Source organism: Harmonia axyridis, chromosome 1 (assembly GCF_914767665.1).
Source record: "Harmonia axyridis chromosome 1, icHarAxyr1.1, whole genome shotgun sequence".
In the NCBI taxonomy this organism is placed as follows: Eukaryota; Metazoa; Arthropoda; class Insecta; order Coleoptera; family Coccinellidae; genus Harmonia; species Harmonia axyridis.
Genome location: NC_059501.1, coordinates 57321905 through 57345610, shown reverse-complemented (window position 1 = coordinate 57345610; position 23706 = coordinate 57321905). Strand labels below are relative to the sequence as shown.

General features: G+C 32.9%; 1 protein-coding gene and 1 long non-coding RNA gene across 3 annotated transcripts; one reads left to right on the top strand and one right to left on the bottom strand.

Annotated features, from left to right (window-relative positions):
• Positions 1 to 565: 565 nt before the first annotated feature.
• On the bottom strand, positions 566 to 23640 carry LOC123688774 (4-coumarate--CoA ligase 2-like). 2 transcript variants are annotated; one of them, XM_045627435.1, is made up of 8 exons: positions 23493 to 23640; positions 21753 to 22160; positions 6912 to 7122; positions 6730 to 6860; positions 4234 to 4459; positions 3466 to 3654; positions 1397 to 1540; positions 566 to 1219 (listed from the first exon to the last, which is right to left on the bottom strand). In XM_045627435.1, the coding sequence occupies exons 2-8, from the start codon at positions 21945 to 21947 to the stop codon at positions 579 to 581; spliced, it is 1737 nt and encodes a 578-aa protein (XP_045483391.1). In that variant the 5' UTR covers positions 21948 to 22160; positions 23493 to 23640; the 3' UTR covers positions 566 to 578. The 2 variants fall into 2 exon arrangements, with proteins under 2 accessions (XP_045483391.1, XP_045483392.1); XM_045627436.1 differs by lacking the exon at positions 23493 to 23640 and having other exon boundaries at positions 21753 to 22169.
• LOC123688775 lies at positions 17114 to 18080 on the top strand. The gene is made up of 2 exons (XR_006750105.1): positions 17114 to 17589; positions 17725 to 18080. It is a non-coding gene; the product is annotated as an uncharacterized LOC123688775 (long non-coding RNA).
• Positions 23641 to 23706: the final 66 nt, after the last annotated feature.

Below are 23706 nucleotides of genomic sequence, written 5' to 3'. Positions count from 1 at the left end.
ATAAGCATCACTAAAAAGTACAACTATACAAGAAACTCCTTGTATCTCGAAAACAAAGCATTTTCTATTTTTTTTTTCGATTACACCAGAACCACCAGAAAAATCTAGTATTCAGATAGTCAGAACAAAATTAATTAATTAATTTTCCTTTTTCATATTCTGTTACTCTTTTCATATTGCCCTCGCAAATTTTTTCTGCTGCTATATTATGCGTGCCAAATGTCAAATAATCATTTTTTGATTATGCCGAATTTCAGGGGAATATTACTATCAGAACTCCTCATCCAGATAAACAAAGCGACAGCAATACCATAATGAATCACATGCCTTATTTTCCAATGTGAAATGTATTTAATTCATGCAATAAGATCAAAATAAGATCAATCATTAACTATCGATCTATTCATTCTATTCCTTAAAACTGATTTTTATTTTGAATACTTTTTGATTCGCACTTATCAATAAGATGAATTGAAATGTTGAATCAAATAGATAGATGATTTAATCGAATATAACTGAAAGATTTTGAAACGAACCTGTTATAAGCAGAAAGAAAACTCTAAAATTTTAATGACACGTTATATTTTATTATTCAAATACTGTTGTTTGAGTAATCTTCTTAATAATTTTCCAGAAGGATTTTTAGGAATATCATCTACTAAAGCTATTCCTCCTTCTAATTTTTTATAAGAAGCTACTTTTGTATTAACAAATTCAGTCAAATTTTTCGTGTTTATCACTTCTCCGGTTTTTGGTACCACGTAGGCTCTTGGTACCTCACCACTAGTCTCATGAGGAATTCCAATGACAGCAGCTTCCAAAACGCCAGGAAATGAACGAATAATTGCCTCTAACTCTGCAGGTGGAACTTGATTGCCTTTAACTTTTATCAATTCTTTAAAACGATCAGTTATAAAGAAGAAACCCTCATCGTTATAGTAACCTATATCGCCCGTTTTCAACCAACCGTCTTCTGTTACGGATTTCTTAGTTTCTTCACTTCGATTAAGATAACCCTTCATCACTTGAGGACCTTTTATCAAGAGTTCACCTTTTATGTTAGGTTCCAAGGGAATATTTTTTTCATCTTCACTATCTACAATTTTTATTTGAGTGTTAACCAGCGGTTTGCCTATAGTACCTTTGTGAAGCTCATTTCCTTCTATTTTTTTGGGATATTGTGCTGTAGCTAATGGAGAAGATTCAGTTAGACCATAAACTGAAAAAAGATTTTGGAATTTATATGTATCTATATTCAAAAACTATATTACATTCAAGCATTTTGTAGAAGACTAAATAAGATAATAAGGAAATGTTCTTCATTAATGAACAAACTTCACGAGTGAATTGAATAGATCAATTTTATGAAAACCTTTACACTTCGCTAAACACATACCTTGAAGAGATTGGATGTGATTTCCGAATTTTTGATTGAATCTTTCTTCGTCTGATGCTGCCAATGGAGCTGCACCACTGAGTATAGCTCTTATGTTTCTTAGATATCTCCTTTCTATTTGGCTATTTCCAATAAGCAGTAGTACTGAAAATGAAAAGTTCATACATGAATAATTTTATTATAATATAAGGAACAATAAATTTGACCAATGATTATTTTCGACATAAGAAGTTTTATTTTGCGTCAAAATCTTTGATTTCAGGGTAGCAGAATGGCACAGTTTATTTATGAAACACCATCCTTTATTCCTTCCTTTGGTTACATGTGACTTGATTAGAAAATATTTAGGTGAAGGAGTTTTTTTTCATATTCTACTATACTTAAGGCTTAATGGTCAGCCCAGGTTTTGGTGAATATTCGAGATATCGCAGTTCCAGAGACCCCGTTCTCATGATTTATTTCTCTGTGAATTGACATTAGCGCTAATCCATTCAATCTTGACCTGTGAAATTTCTCAAATGTGTTTTAAGACGTTTAAGGGAAGAAAAGGATCTCTCCGGAGTACCTACATGTTGCAACAGGTAGAATTGAAAATATATTCAGAAGTTCAAAAATATTCGGAAACAAGTCCTGATTACATTATCCCAGTTTCGATAACACAGGTCGGTCGAGATGAAACAGATTCTTTAAGCCATTTTATTTTCCATAGATCTAATTCGCCTTTCAATAAGTCCTATTTCACAAACTTTTATATAATACGAAATTAGAGGGATTACCACCAAGTGGCTATTCGTGTATCAGTCAAACTTTCCCTTCACTTTCCCTCTGGCGCTCCTGCGATGACCAGACTTTGTACGGTGTACAAACATGTATTCACTTTTTCTTCTTTCTGTTTTCAAAAATATAAGTAGAGGGCAGCACTGTACGACGCTCGATTTTTTTTTGACGAAATTTTAGTTTTACTTCTTTTGTAATGATTTTCGTTTTTTGTTCATGAATTTTTCGAAAATTAATAGGGCCAGTTGCACCATTTGCCTAAACATTGATCAAAAATTTAAACGTTGATTACTCTATGATTTCTCAAGAGAAATCAGAAATTAATCAATGTTTAGGCAAATGGTGCAACTGGCCCTTAGTGCTTTGTACAATTCATCAATTTTTTTTGTGAAAAACGAAAAGTTGCCAAATTTTTTTTTCATTCGGAAATTAAAATACACCAAATGTACGTATGAATTAAGAAATAGGAATATGCAATGAAATAGAAGGTGTCCCATGCAATTTAAAAAAGTTGAGAGTATTTTCGGTGAAATTAGGACCCCGTTTTTCTGAAACGACACTCGATACAAAAACGGTAAAAGTTGTTTTTTTTTCGAATATAACGCCCGATGTATTGTCTGATATTTTCAGAAAAAAAAAACAAGACACGCATCTATCGATGTATGAGATCAATCATTCGATTCGAAAAATTCGTTCATACTGAGGAAATGGTATATAGCGCTCAAATACAAGGTGTCCCAAAAGTTTATATTAGCTTACTACGTGAACGAAACGATTTGAAGGTGCGCCAGGAGATAAGTCAATTGGTAGACTGGCTCTTGAGAATTGGGTCGGTATGGAGCGTTTCCCGGGAGCGGATCGCGCGTTGTGCGTACGCGAATTTTACAAAAATGGTAATTCTATGACTATAGTGCGAAGAAATATTACCAATATTCGAATTTTTCGCTTTAAATTGACATTTAACCAATGTCCTTTTTTCGAGAGAAGCTTACTTCAATGACCACGTAATTAAGCAAAACTAAGTATTGCTACTGGAGTTCAACTAATCTAAAACACAAGCATCAGAAACCCCTTCCTAGGCTAAAGAAGATCGACATCAGGAATTTTACTGTTATATTAACTGAGTTCGTCAAAACCATGGCAGACATTTGGACGACATTATTTTCAAGAAATCAATTCCTAAATAGTGTACCCTCATAATAGATCAAAAAAATTTCGACAAACTCTTTTTTTTCAATCGCTTTTATCCATATCAAATTTTTCTTAAGACCTCAAATCGCGGATGTAATTACCTAAGGGAGGAACGAGGTAAAAAATGGTACTATCTTGGTAATTCTCCATCATTGTAATGAAGCCTTTCTGGTTGAATTTTCCCATAGTCACTAATTTCCCTCCATAAATTGGAATTCCATTCATCACAACGTTGTAACCGAAAATGTGGTAGAGAGGTAGAATTGCAGGTAATACTTCTTGAAAATTCCCTGTGAACAAAAAATATTAGAATGACGTGAAATCATGAGCTTTCTAGCATTCGTTCATTCAAGCAGATGACCACATATATTTATGTACTGTTTTAAGATCTCCAATGGCGTGATTGGTGCATGAATGCGCTCAAAAGTTCTTGACTTTCCTAATTTATGGTTATATTATTTCTATAATTAAATACATATACAACAAATAGAATATTCCAAAAAACGAAAGCGCTGGCGTAAAGACAGGACTTTTGTAACCATGTTCAAATTCATATTGATGTAATTTTTCAAGAAAGTTTCAAACCATTATTTCGCAACATAGTAGTGGATTTCTGTTTGATCGTGTTAACAATTGGATGTTTACTAATACTTATGCATTGTAATTTAGTCAAGTAGTATTTTAGTAATGACAGCGTCAGAAGTGGCATTGATAGATTTGAAAAAACCTGCACAATATATTAATTGATTTAATCACATCAAATCCTCAGAAACATCATTGCTATTTTTTAGAATATCAATTTTAAGATATTTAATGTTGAAAAAAGTTCACTTCAAAGTCGTAAAAATTATTTAAAAAAACTAAATTACCTGATGCTTCCTGTTTGAAGCGTAATACTGGGTTGTTGTGTTGAACAATGTTAGCTACCAGATTTGTATGTGTCAGTTCAACCCCTTTGGGTAAGCCTGTGGTGCCGCTCGAATACGGAAGGAATGCCACATCCCCTGGTTTTCCTTCAGGAATGACTACATCATCCACTTTATTTCCTACGAATTGGTGGAAGTCTATACGTTTATTGGGTAGTTCTTGGTGGTTCTAAATGAAAGAGTCATCATCAAAAGGTTGAATTCTTTATAAATTAACTTTAATTTCAGGCCAGTTAAAAATTAAGTGGATAGATTATGAAATATATGGTGAAATTCGCTATCTAACAGGTCAGCAGGATTTCCTGAAATACGGCGTTGCCGCTTCAGCGTTAAAGGATCATCACAGAATCCAATACTTTTGTTTACATCAGTGGTTCCCAATTTTTTTTTCGTGGACCCCTTTCATAACTTTACTGATTTCGGTGAACCCCCGCAATATATATAAGAAGGCGTACAACTCTGCTTCCACCGTATTTATCCGAAATTCGAGGCTTTATTGTGAAAAACTGGTTATACATTTTAAATTCAAAGTATTGTCCATCGCTGGCCACTACGTTTTTCAATGCTCTGCTCAAACGCATTAATTGCGTTCGATAACGATCGCCTATGATTGTTTCAGCCGGTTTTAACAACTCATAATACACTATGCCGAGCTGGTTCCACCAAATACTGAGCATGACCTTGCACCGTGAATATTCGGTTTGGCCGCCGACGTGGAAGCATATCCGGGATATCCCCATGATTTTCTGCGCTTGGGATTATCGCAATTAATGAACCCATTTTTCGTCTCCATATAATGCCATGCAGAAATCCCTTTCTTCTTTGCCTTGCGAGCAGCTGTTCACAAGCAAACAAATGCCGTTCAACATAACTCGGCCCACCCAATTTCCTTTTTTTTTAATCATTCCCATGACTTTCACAAATTTTGAAATGTCCTTTTGCGTCACTTCGAATCCTGCCAATTCTTATTGCTTGGACACAAGTCTTTATCTAGTAATGCCTCCAATTCTGCATCTTCGAAAACCTCTTTCATCGCCATGCTGATTTTCGACGTCAAAATCATCGTTCTTGAAGCGTTGAAACCACTTTCGGCACAGATTTCTTTATATTAAAGCAAAAACTTGAAACCTCCCGCAAATGATAAGAATTTGGCTAGTAAGCTGACATGTTTGAACAAGAATAATTTTATGATGGAGACAAACATCGACTAATATTTCCATGGTGTTATGTTTACAAATACCTAAGCTCATTGTTTGGCATCCACGATCCATTTATTTCGACTACTACTTACCGCTACTATTGCAAAATGGCGGAATCAAAGTTGTACACCAGGTATCTACAACCCTTTTTAGTTAAAAAATTGCTTGGAAAAACCAGAAGAACCATCAAATTAAATATATTATATAAAATTGAATATTAACAATTTGGGAATAAAATTGTGGCAATACATAGTTTTGCACATCTTGGTGAGTGAAGCCAAGCCAATATTTTTTCTATTTACAATCGAGAACAGAAAAATTTTCGTGAACCCCCACTAACAACTTGTGGACCCCCTTCGAGTCCACCGTGGACCCCCAGGGGTCCACCTCCACCACTTTGGGAACCACTGGTTTACATCGTGCATATGGTCTTGTTTTTCGCTTAGTTCGGTTGTTTTTTTAGTGTTGGACAAAAAACACGACGTTGGATTTCTCCACTTCCAGACTGGGCCAACGGACAACCGCATATATATCCAGAAGGTACTCTGTACAGCCCAAATGCCACCCCAAGAAAATGATTAAACTAAAACCTCGGATTCGGATTTTGGAACAAACAAAAAATTTGCGCTTCCTCAGCTACCAATAACACAGAAAGGTAATAAAATCATTAAACGTGCCGATAGCCATAATTTCTCCTGCGAATTCTGTTGAAACATGAAACGTATGCCTTGTCTTTTTGGATAATGTAAACCTATCACTATGAGCTATTTATTCATTTTTATTTCAACCTCGATGGAATATTCTTATCTACCTTGAAGATGGAAACTCGCCGACATGGCAATTCTTCAGAAATATTATTTTTCCGATTGACAGCAGATATTTATTTTGCAGACATATCTACCTATATCAATCAGCAAAGTATTACTTTTCCTGCCTAGGCAGAAATGCATTGAGATGAAATGGTAAGGAGAAAAATGACGTGGCTTAAAATGGTTCCTTGTCGTCATATTGGTAGTAGTTTTCAGTGAAAATTTGACGTTTTGTGTTTGAATAGGTTTGATCTATTTTTTAGTCTCTTTGTGATCCATTTTACAAGCCTTAGCTGAACTATCAGAGTGATAGTCAATCTACTAATTTGTTGCCTGATAAAACAAATAACTATTGTTATTTATGACGTTCTACGTTTGTGTACCAATTTGGGTAATTTTTGTGCACTTTTCATTCAATTTAAATTACTTACTTTTGTTTTGACTACGATTAGGGGTATATTTTTTGAAGAATTCTGAAGAGCCGTTTTAACGGTTGGCAGGAGATCAGCCTCTGTAATAATAGCTTTAGCATCAGAATCTATGAGTTGTCTGCATATTTCGTCTGCAAAACATAGTCATAAGTAAAGAAAAATCTAAATCGAAATAAATTTACCTGAAGTAAAAGCAGGACTCACTGAAGTTGCAATGAGATTGGCCTTCAATATTCCGAGATTGGCTATGGGAAACTCAGGAATATTCGTTAGAATTACTGCCACCACCTCCTGATCTTCTAATTTAAAATACTTCCTCAAGCCTTTCGCTAGGTTTGAGCTCTTGGTTCTGATTTGTCCATAATTGTACCTCCTTTTGGTGACAGCGCATTCCTGAAATTCAATTTTGTCATATCAACTGCCATATTTGTGGAATTTTGTCAGATTTTGACCATTGACGAACTTAGCAGCGGCGTTAAAGATCCGAACCCACCATTTAAAGTTTCTAGTTTTCTCCGTTCAAGAGCTATCGTGTTTACGGACGGAAGAAAGATGAATGTTATTGTTATTTGATTATTTCGAATAATAAGAAGCGTTAGTGTATTCGTCATCCGTGAGTCAAACCCCAAGAGACGCTTCTGACATTTCTTCAGGTTCAACAATAATAACAAGTGAATGTGATGTAATTGACATACAACAAATTGTCTACCGAAAGTAGTGGAAACATTATGATCGCTTTTGGATGTAAGAAAAATTTGTTGTACGATTTCTAAATTTCCAACCATTTCAGACCATCTTGAAAAACTTTCAGCTTTGTATCTGTCTGTCCGCAAGTCCTTTTAAGAACCCTAACTTGTACATTTCGTATCCGGTTTTTATGATATTTGTCATGGGCATTCAATTTGGTTCGTAGATGGTCCATTCGAAATCCATATTTTCCACGCATTTTTATATCTCATGTTATGTCCGAATTCGATGAAAATTGGTATGCATATTAAGATTAGGTAGGTAATAGTTTTTTTTTTTCAGATATCCGGTATGCTTTCCTCATGCACAAACGTCAAATACACTTTTTAAGAGGGGAAAATGAAAAGGCATGGTGTCAATCATATTGCCATTGAATTATATTTAACAACAATTTTTATTGAAAACCAATCTAAAATTTTTAATTTTAGGGTAAGAAATATTTACCGCGCAGAAGTGTTTCATTCTGGATGTTTTCCCACGAGAAAAGTTACTTTGAAAAAATACCATATTTCAAGAACTAATGATACGATTGAGTTGGGCCGATAGACTTTCTGCTTAGGAGGTTATATTCTACAAAACAACAAAAATTCAGAAGAATTAACCGGTGACAATTTTTCCATTAGGCTGCTACCAGGGTTGGGATTCTATAAAGCCATTGCGAAGCGATAACATATAACATCCTTTTCATAGTCACGATATTATATTATGCGATGATCTGAAAATGCCACTATTGCTTGATTATTTCAAATAAATAATGGCTAGAAATAATCCAACCAATAGTGATGGTATCGTCGGATATCATGACTATGAAGAGAAAGTTTTTCGTTATCGCTTCTCTATGGCCTTACAGAATACAGAATCCCACCCATCTGGTCCTTTCTGAGATACAAATTTTTTTCATCAAGTGGACCAACTTCAGCTGAATAATAGAGATAGATTCACGAACTTGATATTCAGGTGATTTTGACTCTTATCCAAATTTCTTTGGGTATACACTTATATGTTTTATGACGTAATGTGACTGTGTACAATTTTAACTAATTATAACTAAACCCATGTACGCCATACGCTAAATAAATAAATAAATTCTTTGGGTCTTAAGAAAATTGGATAAGGGTCAAAATCACCTGAAAATCAACTTTGAATGACATTTTATGATATATCGTTGAATTCAGCGTTAAAAGTTATTTCGAAAAGTGTCATAAAATATACAGGTCCGTATTGAAAAAAATGAGGTTGAAGGTGGCCCAGAGAGCACGAAACGTTGGATACGAAATCTGATTACGTCAAATTGAGAACAATTTACTTTCGAATAAAAAATTCCTGTAACATTTTTTGATAATATTTGAAATAAAGTGGGAAAAAAAGAAAAATCAAAATGACACAATTTACTTTTCTTATGATATCTCAATAACCGGCCCTGATAATTTCGATTTGTTTGAACTGATTGATAATGCTTCTATGCATACAACTTTTTCTCCATTTGACCGACCTTCTAACTCTTATGGTTTAAAAGTTACCAAAACAATCCCATTGAAAAAGTGGCCACCCTGTATATTGATGTCAAAATCACCATATTTATCCTCTGAAGTAGGTATTGATGCTTGCAAGAGTAGTCGAATGTTCTGATCTCCCAAGAACTTGTTCATAGATTTTAGTATTTTTGGATTGAAAATGCCTATTCACAATTATTATTTTTAGTACAGTGGGTTTCGTTGTGCAAAGCCTGCATGGTCCTTGCTTCTCTGTCTTTTTCGTACTTAATTGTTTTTAGTATTAGTTTTTTTGTTTGCCGGCTCTTGTAAAAGAACTTGGATTGAGAAGTATTTTTCTTTAACACATTTTTTGACTCGATGGTCTCTGGTTCCATGGAAACACCTTTATTTTGTCTAAACGGGCACGAGCTTTCAGAAATATATATGCCTTGCGGCTCGTGTAAGCTCAAGTAGCTTGATATTAAATCAAGCAATAAATATCTCAAATTAAGTCAAGTATGTAATTTGTCACAAGTTCAACTTTCAAGTCGAGTAGTTGGTTAAAATATTAAGGACCTTTTTAAATAGTTTTTTGACAATGGTTCAATGAGAATATCGAAAAAACATCAAAATTTTCTTCATATTTCATTCAAAGTAGGAACTTGAAAGGACTGGAAGTTAGAAAGTTAACAATGTTGTGACAAAAGCGATTCGACATAGTGTCGGGTCGGGTTTGGCATTCCATCAAATCAGCATGATATCTGCAGATTGTAACATGGGCATTCATGGACTCAACTTTTTCTAGCGACAGAGACATTCCTAGAAGTAAATCATCGGATAATAACTCCGCAATCAGGTAGAAAAAGAACCCTCTACCTTCAGGAAGAAAAGGGACCCAAAGCTTAGAGGCGTAAGTCCACGAACCTGTTGGAGCAGATAAGAAAAGATGCAGAATGGTTATTCAAAGTCAAGTCAAGGTCAAGAATCGGTATGGATGGTAGAGGTGTAAGGGACAAAAAACTATCGAAATAAATTGTATGGATATTTTCTTAAACTATCGAAACGAAATGAATCGATATATGTAAGAGTAAAAATATCGATATATAGGGTGTTTTATTGTATTGTTTTCGATTTCGAGGTTGATTATTTTTTTCAAGATTTATTTCTCATCAACATCTGCAAAGCACCACAAGATATTTAACTGAAATTTGGCATAGGTATTACAATCAAGAGTTTACATCATATGCCAATTTTGATTACAAATCTACCGGGTGATATATTTTTGAGACAGTGTTCGCTTTTTCTTTTTTTGGTGGACCACTGTTAGTTCGAAAAAATTTAAAAAGAAGCTATTATCTAGTACTACTTGGATTGTTGTTTTGTCGTATCTGCTTCCGATTTCGCGAAAGAAATTGCAATCAATTCTCTCAAAATCCTAGAGAAAATTCAAATTATCATAAAAATCCAATCAAGAAGCTTTGATGAATAAATTAATTATTTTTTTTTGGGCTTATTTTTCCAAAATGTAGCAATGATCCATAAATATTCGATAGCCTCGTATAATCATAAGAAAAGTAAGACTACAAGAAACACCCTGTATCTCGAGAACAAAGTGTTTTCGGGACCATGTTAGTAATAATTATAATAATAAATAAATATTTATAGGACTTTTTATTCTTAAAATTAACCAAGGAATCTCACATTTCATCCAATTTAAGAACACCCCATATAGTTAAATATAAAAAAGGTACAAGGGATCTTGGGAATTCCAACAAAATAGTACAGAAAGATATTCGAAAGCGGCGAGTTTTTAAATTGGCTGTTGAAAATATTTCAATTTTATTGTGTCTATTTATTTCTAGAGTTTTAAGCAAGATTGAGTCATTTTATTTGCGATATGTAGAATTTTGAAATTTGGACAGGTCTAAATACCTATTTCTTTAACTTTTCTTAGTTAATGATTTGTATCATTTCATGAATTCATTATTATTATTCGATATTCATTTGAGACTATCAAATTCGATATTTGATATTCGATGCAATCTTTAACGAAATGTTTTCGACCACAAGAAACATATTATACTTTAAGTTCATTGGTCGAAAATACTGATTTAGCGTGACCAGATTCAGTTGGAAACGACATATTTAGTACTTTGTCCCCATTTTGAAAACTTGAAATCACCAAGAAAACTATATTTCATATATTATCAAGTACCTATTATTCGGACGACTCAGATGGTTTAATTAGAATAATAATAATACATTTATTTGCCATAAAAAATTACAAATAAATCTACATTCTGATAATACAAATATATATAGAGTGTAGATAAAGTAAAGAGCAACATTCATAACTGAGTTGATAAATGTTTTTCACCAAAACCATCGGATAGTTCAATCTTAGTTTTCAATTAATCATCTTATCACATAGAAATTTTACTTATAACGTCATTTATTTTTACAGTTTGGTGTTCTTTTGAATGACTATCCCAATTATTTTTGCTAACTTATTAAACTGCAACTTACTTAAATGATGGTTTAAAAATATTGGTATCATAGATAACCATTTTTTTCAGATAATAACCCATTTAATGTAAGAAATAAAAATGAAACTTTCATGGAAGAAAATCTTGACAAATATTGAACTCAAAAAAAAACAAAATTCAGCGCAAATGTTCAGATTATCAGTCAAGCATTTGGAACTGACCGATATAATAATGATAATAATAATATTTATTCAAAATACACATAAAAAATATGAATGTAAACACGTCACATTTGGAGGTCAAGAGAAAATACCTACTGGACTCAAGAATGTCACAGTCAAGCCGCGATAAATTGTAAGTGTACATTGCAATAATCAAACAGCGTTTAATAGTGCCTTTTTTTCAAGAAAAGCTTGTAGAAGAACGTTGCTCGAACTTTTTGCGTTTTGATTTAATCCTGATGAGGTACATCCGCTTCGTCATCATTTGGAAACATTGTTATCAAAGCATCTGCTTTGGCATTGTTGAGAGCAGATGCTCTGACACTCTGACAGCAATGTTTTCAAATGATGACGAAGCAGATAGCAGATGTACCCTGATATTTGGTATAGATGGGGCTTCTCCTCATTTTGGAATAAACGTCCTTCAACAGGGCCGGCACGAGTAAAATTTGACACCTGAAGCTAAGAATTTTTCTGCGCCTCTGCTGAAAAGCATCAATACCAACATGACCTCCCTCATAAGCAACCCGCCACCCCACCTCTCAAAAAAACAGCAGTTTTTATTTTCCGCCTGAAATTTACTATCAATCTTTTCGCTGCTTCATCTATTCTAACGGCGTTAGATCCTGACTTCTCGCTGGCTACGAAAATAATCCAAAATTATAATCAAATTTGGTCAACGTAGAGAAAGGTTTAAGGTGAAAAATCTTTCAAAAACAACAAGAACTTAAATATCTCGAGAACTGTTGATTTTTGATTATCACTAAACATGGCTCAAACGACATCAATTAGTCATACTAATACATTCTCCAAGGTTCAAGTCTAATTTAGAAACACCCTGTATATTGGTTAACATAAAAATCCAACTTCTGAGTATAGGTATGATGTGTCGAAGAGATCTGAAACAGATCACCAATCACATCACAAGATGCAAGGGGCTTCTTCCAAATAATTCGAAAGCGAAGAAAGTGTGGTTTTTCGTCTTTGTGAAATACATAATGATTTTATCCATCTTTCAATGAGGGTAATAGGAAATTATGTTTATATTGGCTAGGCTGTCATGTGATATTAATTATACAGGCGGCTTAGTGAAGGTGGTTTGAATATATTCATTGCAGAGAAAATTGACAAACGCAGCGGAGCAAATTGTTTTTAAGAATCAAGAATGAAATATAAAAAGGCGGCCAGCAAACTGGGCCGAATTGCCGCCCCTCAAAAATAGGCGCCTGATACGGTTGCTTCACTGATTTGCCCTTAACGCCGGCCCTGACTTGGAAGGCCACCCCCTAGCGTCGCCACTGCCCGTCACTATCCTGGTATCCGTCAAGAAAAAAAAAATTTTTTCGGACACCCTGCATCGGTAGCTGATTTTAGACGATACCAGGTGGCACCTGCCCACTTGAAAATGTTTTATGCGAACAACGAATAGATTTTAAATGGCCCGCCACCTACGATCGCTGAACAGTAGTTTCGATTTCTGCTGGTGCGATAGTGGTTTAGGGCTGTATCTAAAAACAGTATCAACGAGATTTAGCACGTTGGACGGACTTTTTCTCGATAGTTATTTCTATGAAATAGAAACAGATTTTCAAAAGAACAGTTGTTCAAATGAACAGGTGTTCAAGGCCGCCACCAGGACAGGCATACCATTTTGCCGTTGCGCCAAATTCCAGGGGCTCAAAGTCAGTTAACAAAACAAGCTCTCTAAGTGTAAAATTAAAAATTACCTAGCATCAATTTCAATGAAGAGATCGAATCAACTAGTTATGAAAATACGAAAAGGGGCTAAAACTCAGCGCGTAATAGGGTTTCGCATCAATGGTGGAACACCCTGTATATGTAACTCATCAAATCGAAAAATATTTACAAATGAATGGTTCTTCTACAAACTCCCAGCTTTCAAAAACAATTTTCTCCTGGTAAAAAACAAAACATATCAATGTAATAGCATTCATTGAAGGTACCATTAAACAATTAGGGCGGCGACATTTTATTTTGCCGGGGCTCCAAAATGTCTGGCGGCGGCCCTGAGGTGTTGTGAAAAAACAGTTGTTCGAAAGAACTTTTGTACGGAATAACAAGTTGAATGGACAAATGAAAAATCTGCCTTTTATCACTCAATAAGAAAACAATATCAAATGAATATCCTTCAAACACATTTAATTGCAAAACCGATATTCTACAAAATGGAATTTATTCAATTCATAAATCCGGAAATAACACAGAGATTACATTTCATGACGACGGGTCATATTTTTATGATAACTCATATCATTGTACTTGACAGGGCCGAGCCAGACATTTTGGCGCCCAGACATAATAAAATTTTGCCGCATTGCTTTGCCTGATTTATCTGGCTCAATTCAGAGTTAATTCATTATAGGAATTATACCTACCTATTCATCGAATTTTGTATGTGTTTTGTTATTTACCAGAAAAAATTATTCTTGTCAGCTGAGGGCTCTGTAGAAAAATTTCGTATTTCTCAGTTTTCCGATTTAATGAGTTATATGCTCAGTTATATGTATATATTTGAGCCCCATTATTCGCTTTCGAACTGCGGGTTCTTGAATTTTCTTTGAAGGAGCCTCTGTTATTGTTCTCAGCCATCTTTTCAATTTCATATGAAATCGAATTTTTGAACTGAAAACCAATTTATCAAAGGTCATCCCGATTTATTCAAAATTATCAAGCTCTATTGAAAAAAGACGACACAGTTCTTGAATGCTATAGCTAAAATTAAAACTATTGTTGAGAGCACCTGACGCATATTCTATTTCAATGAAATTGGCACTTGGCATTTTTAATTTACTACAAAAATAATATTTTTGTGTCAAAAAATATATCTTGTTTTACTTTCTGACTTGGCGCCCTAAAATTTGGCGCACCAACAAAATGTCCGTTATGCCGGCCCTAGTACTTGATGTATATCATAATACACGCCAGTGTCGTAAATAGTAGAAAAATTCTTATTACAGAGCAGAAAAAATATCAAAATATAGGAATCTTCTAACCACGTATCTCAAAAATGTTAGTTCTTCAAAATACCGAGGGCTTCACTTCACGGACCAATTTTTTCGAGTACGACTTGAGTATGCCTATTACATTATTCAATAACGGAGTTATGAATTTTATTCCTTGTTTTATCCTCACACTGTATATCGGGTGTCCCAAACTCGATGGCCTATTAGACGTTTCTGGAAAACTAATCATAATTTTGAGCTGAAAATTTGCATATTGGGGTTTGAGACAATGATCTTTCTCCCTAAAATATTTTCAGATCTCTACAACTTCCGGTTATGCCGGAAACCGACTACTACTTCCTTATTTCAAATGGCACACCCAGTATATCATTGCATCATTAGATAGCTTTTAAGATGGCAATTTCGGCAATATGCCATACCTTGGGTAAAAATTCAACGGTTCATGAGTTATTGGGATTCTTATGAAAAAAAAGGTGGCGATGAGGACTCACATTTTCTTGAATATTTCAGCAGAAAAAGCCTTTTTCGAAAAAAATTTGCTTTGTTTCGTTTACGCAAATAAGTAGTATTATAAGACTGTTTTCGGCTTGGACCAAAAATGTACAGGATGTTTATAAGAGGATCATGAACTTGGACAACTCAAATTCATCAAAACTCAAGATTTTCAAATTAGAACCTATATTTTTCATTATTTCAGTCGATTCTACGTACAAAAATAGTGGGGGTTACTTCAGCAAACCTTATACCTAAAATGAATACTTCAAAAGTTATCGGGGAAGAACTTCAAATGAGGAAAAACCGCTATTTATAACTGTGGGAATAACTGTCTGTTACTTCCGTAAAACACAGAAAGAAAATGAAATTCGATGTTTCCATAACTAAATTTGACATATCAAGAATTGTAATGAATTATTCGTAATTGAAAATTGTATTGGTTTATGGATTACTCAACAATATCAACGAAAAATTAATTAAAATTCATGAAATGTAAAATTTAGTTATCCAAACATCGAATTTTATTTTTTTTCTGTGTTTTACGGAAGTAACAGACAGTTATTCCCACAGTTATAAATAGCGGTTTTTCCTCATTTGAAGTTCTTCCCCGATAACTTTTGAAGTATTCATTTTAGGTATAGGGTTTGCTGAAGTAACCCCCACTATTTTTGTACGTAGAATCGGTATTTTGTACGTAGTAGTCGGTTTTCGGTATAACCGGAAGTTGTAGAGATCTGAAAATATTTTAGGGAGAAAGATCATTGTCTCAAACCCCAATATGCAAATTTTCAGCTCAAAATTATGATTAGTTTTCCAGAAACGTCTAATAGGCCATCGAGTTTGGGACACCCGATAGATGTAACGCACGTTGTGAATACGAAAATTAGATCTTTTCGGAAGATTATTTTTCGAAAAGATCGTCACAAGTTCGACAATAAATTAACTGTGAAGCACTAATTTTTTACTAAGGGCAGGAAAGCATAGTGATTAGTGCCACACCCTTTGCCAGAGTTATTAAATTTTTGAAAATTTAACCTTATTCGAGTAATTCATAGTGGAATATTAATACGTTTTTTTGGAATGTCCGAAATGTCTATACAAAATTTTTGATGGAGTTCTTAATATGTATGATACTTGTTTTTGACATCAAATTATCAATTAATCTATATATGTTATAGTCAATTAATATCTGTGTATAACAAAGGAGAATAGATATTGAAGGAACATTTTTTCTCTACATAATTTTATTTAGTTAACATTTGAAGAATTACTTGATTTTTAAAATGATTCTAATTTTTAGTCTCCAATATTTCAATATTTGTGGATTACTATTTGAGGGTAAGTAAAATCGTATGTCTATCAAATTCAATGAAAAGACTTAGTTATAGTTTCCAAGAAAATCTCCGGATGAGGGACGGAAGTATTATTTTATTCGTTTTTTGATTCGACAAATTTCAGAATCTGAATATTTTTCATTAAATATTTCAATGTTTTATTATTGGAAACAATAATTATACCAAAATATAAGAATATAATATAAGAAATAAAAGGTGTAATTGTAGGATGATAGTATCTATACGATAATTTTCACAGCAAATAAAGTTATGGAAAATTGAATATTCAAGAAGAATCTAAAACAGATAACCTCAAGTTCCGGGTTTACACTCACGGAAAAAAATCGTAATCTACATTCAAGTATAAGGATAATCTTGAACAAATATTCTAAATCTAAGTTGTTTTAATATTGCGTTGAAACTATTCTACTTGAAACAAAAATATCATTCTTTCATTTCAAGAACACACATATACTTGTTTACCAAGATAACAATATATTTAACTGAAAATTTCGTGTTCTCGATTCAACAAGATCACTAGTATAAAAGCAAGAATAGCTATCAAGATCCATTGAAAATCATTTTGTTTCCTCTAGAGAAAATGTAATACATGAGTCAAAATTAATAGAAGTCGTTCGAAGTCTAGTTTTGATATTGACTTGAAAGAAAACCATTCTTATAACTAGAATATTAATCCTCAATTGTAGTAAAAATTGTTTTGATGGAAGAGTTGCACTGATTATATTGAGAATAGCTATCTTGGTTGAAATCTAAAATATCTTCCGCGAATTCAACTACTGCTTTTCTGAAGCATACACTATTCTTCATCCAAATACTAATATACGCAAGCCAAATACAGATACGCTCTACTACGGCTGGCCGTTTGTTCCTGCGCAGATTGTGGTTGGTCGGAGCGAATGATAGGGCTTGCGCATGATGCTAGTCTAGATAGTTGGAACTAGTGGAAAGTGGAAAGTTTATTGGCAGACATTTTCGAAGTCGAAGAGAGCAGGAACAGTTTTTTATAGTTTAGTGTTCATAATATTTTTAGTGATTTATTATTATGGAGAAAATTCTAGACGAATGGGAATTGGCCGATTTGATTCCAATATTCAAGGGTGAGTACCTATATTTACAGATATTCTGAGAAATTGTTTTATGCACTTCGTTGGTCTGAATGAAAAAATTAACAGATTGATTGTTGGCCAGGTATCATTAGATTTTATACTGAAATTCACGCTTTGGGTTTTCAGAGCATGGAATAACACCTGATAATATAACAAAACTAACAGAAAGCCTAATTAAGGAATTGATCCCTAATATCGGAAAAAGGATGAAATTCACTGAGAAGTGGATTAAGATAGTAGAGTCGTCGGTATGTACTCAAGTATGTTCACACAATAGTTCATGCAATAGGTGATACAAATTTAGTACCTGTTCTAATTTTAGGAAACAAAGATATATTTTTTTAATTTTTGTTATACGTTTTTTTTATGATAATATATTATATATTTTTGACGAATGTTATATGTTTATGTTGAGAAAATAAAATGTGTTCAATTTTTTCCTTTGTAAATTCTGTTATCACCCAAAATTCCATTTTCAGGTACCTCATAAGAAAAATATGAAATGTTGAGTGATCCTTCGGAGAAAATAATTATTGTTGTTATCCCTCCATCAGCTATCCGTTTTTTAACGATGTGATATTAGACCTTCCATATTTAATCATTAAAAAAAAACTCGATCTTCTCTCCAAAATAATCTGTTGCCTAACAGAGGATGTCATTTATTTCAAAAACCAATATTGAGGGATTATACGATATATGCCCAATATGATTTGTCGAGATAAATAATATCGTGATACCTAATATGTTAATACTGCCTGAAAGGTACAAGTTTCTCTATATTTGAAGAGATAATAGATGATTTCCAAAATAAATTCAACTTCATTTCACGTAACTCAAGTATAATACAATTCGAAACTCGGTGGTTTACAATTCTTCGGGTATATTAATCGCTAGAGGTAACATTACCTCCGAGATTTAGGGTACTTCATTATGTACGATTACTGTAGAGTTGTACCAAGAACCTTATATTCCTTACAATTCGTACAAATCTACAGTAATCGTACACAATGAAGTACCCTAAATCTCGGACGTAATGTTACCTCTAGCGATTAATTTACCCAAAGAATTGTAAACCACCGAGTTTTATTCATTCTTATTTGGAAACTAAGGAAGTTTCGTCAGAAGATTGTTCTATGTTCGATCCAAGAAGTCTTATTCTTATTCGAAGTTTTGGGTAGGTTTACTCGAAGAATGTTCTATACTCATTCCAAGAAGCCTTATTCTTAATCGGAAACTAAGAAAGTTTTGCCAGAAGATTGTTCTATGTTCGATCCAAGTGGGCTTATTCTTGGTTGAAGTAATCCTTCATCTTGATATAAAAGTTATTATACTATTCTCAAGTTTACTTTTCCTCATATGAATTGTAGTGAACATTTACGTTTAAGAATAACGTGCATCTTGCATCGAGTCAAGTTATGCTTGCGGATATATGAGTCTAATATTGCTTCCAGTCAAGACTACTAGTCTTGGATATAGCATATATTTTTTTCAGTGCTGTGACAAAATATTTCGTGTTGAATTATTTTTAATCAGTGAAAATATTTGATGAGATAGGAGTAGAACTTGGGGCTTGAGGTATTGAAAGAGTTGGCTGATTTTGATTCATCATTTTCAACATTTATTTATTTATTTTACGATTTGGAATGTGTAAACTACAAAAATCGAAAAGCTAATCATTTTATAGATATTTTCTTTGAAGAAATCGAAATAATTGACATTTTGACATTTACCATCGCATTTTAATTTTTACCTGATGGAAAAATAATTTGCTATAATGAATTGATCCTAACCTAACTCGAGAATCTTATGCTTGCTTTTCAATGTCAAAAATCGAAAAATGATATATTATACATAAATCATATTTGAAAATTTAATACGACAGTAATGAAATTCGTATAGGTATTGGAAGGATTATATTGAAAACAAGAATAAATACTTTCAGTCCTGCTCTTGATAGTTTTGAAAAATGTTTTAAAATCAAATTTGGAATATGAAAGAATGTTTTCTGAAGTTCCAAACCTCACTGCATGATATATTTATGAAAATATTTTAGAGCGCTCTATCATTTGGTCACAATGTCTGTGATATTCAAATTTTGAGCCAGGAATGGTCGTAAACGATAAAACTCGCTGATGACGAATCCGTACAGAAATTCGATTTTGTCCGGCTTGCCGTTTATACGATAACTGTCGCATGGACCAAGAAACTTGAAATTTTCAGGCGTTAATGGCAAAATGTGACCAATAAGACCGTTCTAACATTATGTGGTTCTCTTAATTCCAAAACACCGGGTTTAATCCCCAATTTAAAGCCTTGTTTAAATTTTAATTGCTAAATAAGAATCATAAAAACTCAAAGGAGAATATCGAGGGAAATATTTACCTGACCACAAAATCGCTTCACAATAATTATTGTAAAGGGAAAAGACACAATGTTGTAAATTTTTTGATATTTATGTTGAAAAATAATATCCCATATTTCCGTGTCCACACGTCCACAGATCCGATCGGGTTGAAATTCTGCATATTTTACATGTATATCGAATAATCATTTCAATCATCTTTCAGAATTCGGATAGCGTGCTCAGAACTATAAAAGATCCAAGAAGAATATCGAAAAAATTCAAACTAATATTTCAGTGGCAGCTGATACAAAATTTTGCGTTATACAGGTGGTCCAGATTTTAGTTTAATAACTTTGGCGTCGGATACAACAATTTTTTTCATGAAAGAAAGTTGATATAAACATAATATATTCTAACCAGATTCGTTTTAGAGATAAACGGTGTTACATTTTGAAAAAAAAAATAGTTTTTCACCTATAACACTAGTATTTTTATATACATTGTTTTTATTTTTAGGTATTGAAGTCTAGATAATGTAATGTTTCGATATAGGTGAGTGTTTTCTGCCAAAATTATTCAGTGCCGTGATATAGGGGTACGATGATCCTTTTCTTATTGAAAATCTCAACCATTGTCTTTTTTAGAGAAAATTATTTCATTTCTGAAATCAAAAAGATTTTACTTGAAAAAAAGTTCTCCTATATTTTTTCATAGAATTTTTTCCGAGATAATCGATTAATCGAGTACAAAGCAAACACTATCCACGAATTGAAATCTACAAAAATTAAATTTTCAAATTTTCCAATAAGTGATGAATTTAAGTCCAAAAACTGGCGTAATTTGTTATATCGTTTTCAGATGGCATTTAATTAAATATTTCAGTAAAAATATTCATTAGAGACTTAAAAAATTTTCACGGAATCTTTTAATTGTTAGTGTCTGATAAATGTTCTTAATGAAATGATCAGAGAGCATCTGAAAGCAATATAATAAATATTTGTACTTTCACTTTGTATTATCACTTATTGGAAAATTTGAATATCTAATTTTTGTATATTTCAATTCGTGGATAGTGTTTGCTTTATACCGGATTATTTCCAAAGCATTCTATGAAGAAGATTCAAAAAACCAATTTTTTCAGTGAATCCCTGTTGTTTTCAGAAATTGAATAATTTTCTCGAAAAAAAGACAGTGGTGTAGATTTTCAATAGGAAAATGATCATCGCACCCCTATATCTACGCCACTAGAAAATTTTGGCAGTTAGCACTTACCTAATTCGAAACATTACATCATCTAGAGTTCAATAACTAAAAAAATCAACACAATAAATGTAATAATTGAAAAAGTAAAAAACTGATTTTTTATCATACTTCAACACCCTGTATCTCAAAATCGAAGCTTGTCGGGATATACATATATTTATATGAACTTTTTTCATGTAAAAAGTTGTTCTATCCGACGCCAAAGTCATTGAAATAAAATCTGGACCACCCTGTAGAATAACTATCGCGCTAAATTTCGTGCAGAATATCGAAAAAATGAGGAAAACACTGACGGGAAGACAGCAGCTTTCGAGCGCCCTTGGAGATCCTGTATACAATTGTGGAATCTCTAACTTATCTGACTTATTTAGCACAGAGAAAGAAAAGTGAGATTTGTTAATACCTAAATTTGATTGAATAATTGTAAAAAAAGCAGAGATCAATAATCAGTTCACTAATTTTATCATTCGAATTGTTATTATTGTCAAATTTATTTTTAACCCAATGTATTTTCAAGTATTTGCAATTACTGAATGATTATACTTACTATAGCTGTGAAGTCATGAAACTTATCATGATACTCTTCAAAAAATTGCGGTAACGTGAGATTGGGTATTGTCACATCATCTAAACCGGAACTCACTATATTCGTTTTCGAAACACAGCTACTATTCACTCGATTGATGCGAACATCCACTTTGCACCGAACAAAAGAATTTTTGAATGGAAATCTTTTGAACATGATTCTACGGTATTCGAACCAAATTTCACTAATTTCCTCCGGTATTGGTACTATGTGTTCGGTTTAGAAAATTATCTTATCTCTTTATGTGATGATAACTATTTCAAGGTAAAAATTGTTGAATCTGTTTCATTCTTTAATGGCAATGGTTCCAAGGGTCACCCTCATCATACAAATTGTCTTGACCTGTTTCAGTAAACAATCAGTTCGAACCTGAAAAAGCAGTGGCATCTGAGCAGACCACTCGATAGGGGGAAGATTCAACATGACAAAGATTCTTTCATTCCGAACAAGATTATAAGGCTCGATCTGGGCGTATCAAGGATCAATGCCAGGGGGAGTCGTTCAGTTTGTATCATTTTATAAAATAACGATACATTACCATAATTTTGAATGATAGTAGTATTTTTTTTTATTATTAATATAGTTTTTTCAAGAATTTAAATTGCTTTTTACTGGGTACGCCTATGGGCTCGATCAAATTCATTTCGAACAGATTTTAAACAACAATTCCTTCATTTTAAATTTATCTCAGAATCCCTCAACTGTTTTCAAGCTATAAGAGAAAATTGGAAAATGGTGTGAAATGAAAAGTCCTCATAACTTCTTTACTACTGGCGCTATAAACATGAAACGAAAACTTTCTACGGGCACTTCTTCTAGTAGAATCTATTGGAGTAATCATTTGTTTTTTATCGCCATTAGTTTTGAAGTTATGATACAAACTGAATGTGAACCATAACAATTCCTACAACTAATAAAATCGCTTGTTTTCCCTTTCTAAAATATATAACATGATCTATACATTTCTCATCAAACCATAAAAAAATCAAAAGTTTCAGTTTCACTCAGAAAATCAACCAAGTGCCTATCTATGATAATCTGTGAACTTGAGATAATAATATTAGTTGGCCACCAAGGACTCCAGATTTAACACTTTTTGATTATCTCAACATTTCACATTTTCAAATTGATAAATATTGTTCTTTGAATATGATCAAAAGAAATATTCTAACGTGTCAAATCCGGAGACCTTGTTGGCCACCGAATATTTTAATTATCTGAAGTTCCCAGATTATGACAGATAGGCACTTGGTTGATTTCCGTGTGAAACTGAAACTTTTGATTATTTTTATAGTTTGATAAGAAATTTATAAATAATGTATATCTGAAAAGAGAAAAAAGAGGTTTTATTTGTTATAGAAATTTTTATAATTTACACAAGTTTGTATTATAACTTCAAAACAAATTGAAATAAAAAACAAATGATTACTCCCAAGGATTCTACTGAAAAAAGTGCCAGAATGTATTTGTTTCATAGCATCAGTAATGAGGAAGTTATAAGAACTTTTCATTTCACGCCACTTCCTAATATTCTGTTATGGCTTGAAAACAGTTGAATTTATGAGGTTGCGGTTTTCACTGAATCAATTCTATCAAAAATTGAGCCCGAAAATGTATTATTCACACCCGATATGTATTTCTAGTTGAACTTGTTGTCACATTACCATTATAACTTATATGGAAAATGATATAGGTACATACTTGAAAACTATCAGTATTAGTAAATGAAACACAAATGAATTATTCCAATTTGTTGTTTCCTCTCCAGAGTAGGAAACTTTCGAAAAATTACACTAAAATATAATTCAGTATCAAAACATTTTTTACACATTTTATATACACCTGTTAGTGAGAGAGAAATTTTTAACATCATAAACGGTATGAAAAATTCAAATACTCAAGGCATAGATAACAA

Excerpts from the sequence above, each read along its gene's own strand:
- LOC123688774 (XM_045627435.1), bottom strand. The coding sequence starts at position 21,947 with ATGTTCAAAAGATTTCCATTCAAAAATTCTTTTGTTCGGTGCAAAGTG. Across the intron at positions 7,123-21,752 it reads TTCATGACTTCACAGCTATA|GAATGCGCTGTCACCAAAAG; the intron begins GTAAGTATAATC and ends ATTGAATTTCAG. Across the intron at positions 3,655-4,233 it reads CTTCAAACAGGAAGCATCAG|GGAATTTTCAAGAAGTATTA; the intron begins GTAATTTAGTTT and ends TTTTGTTCACAG.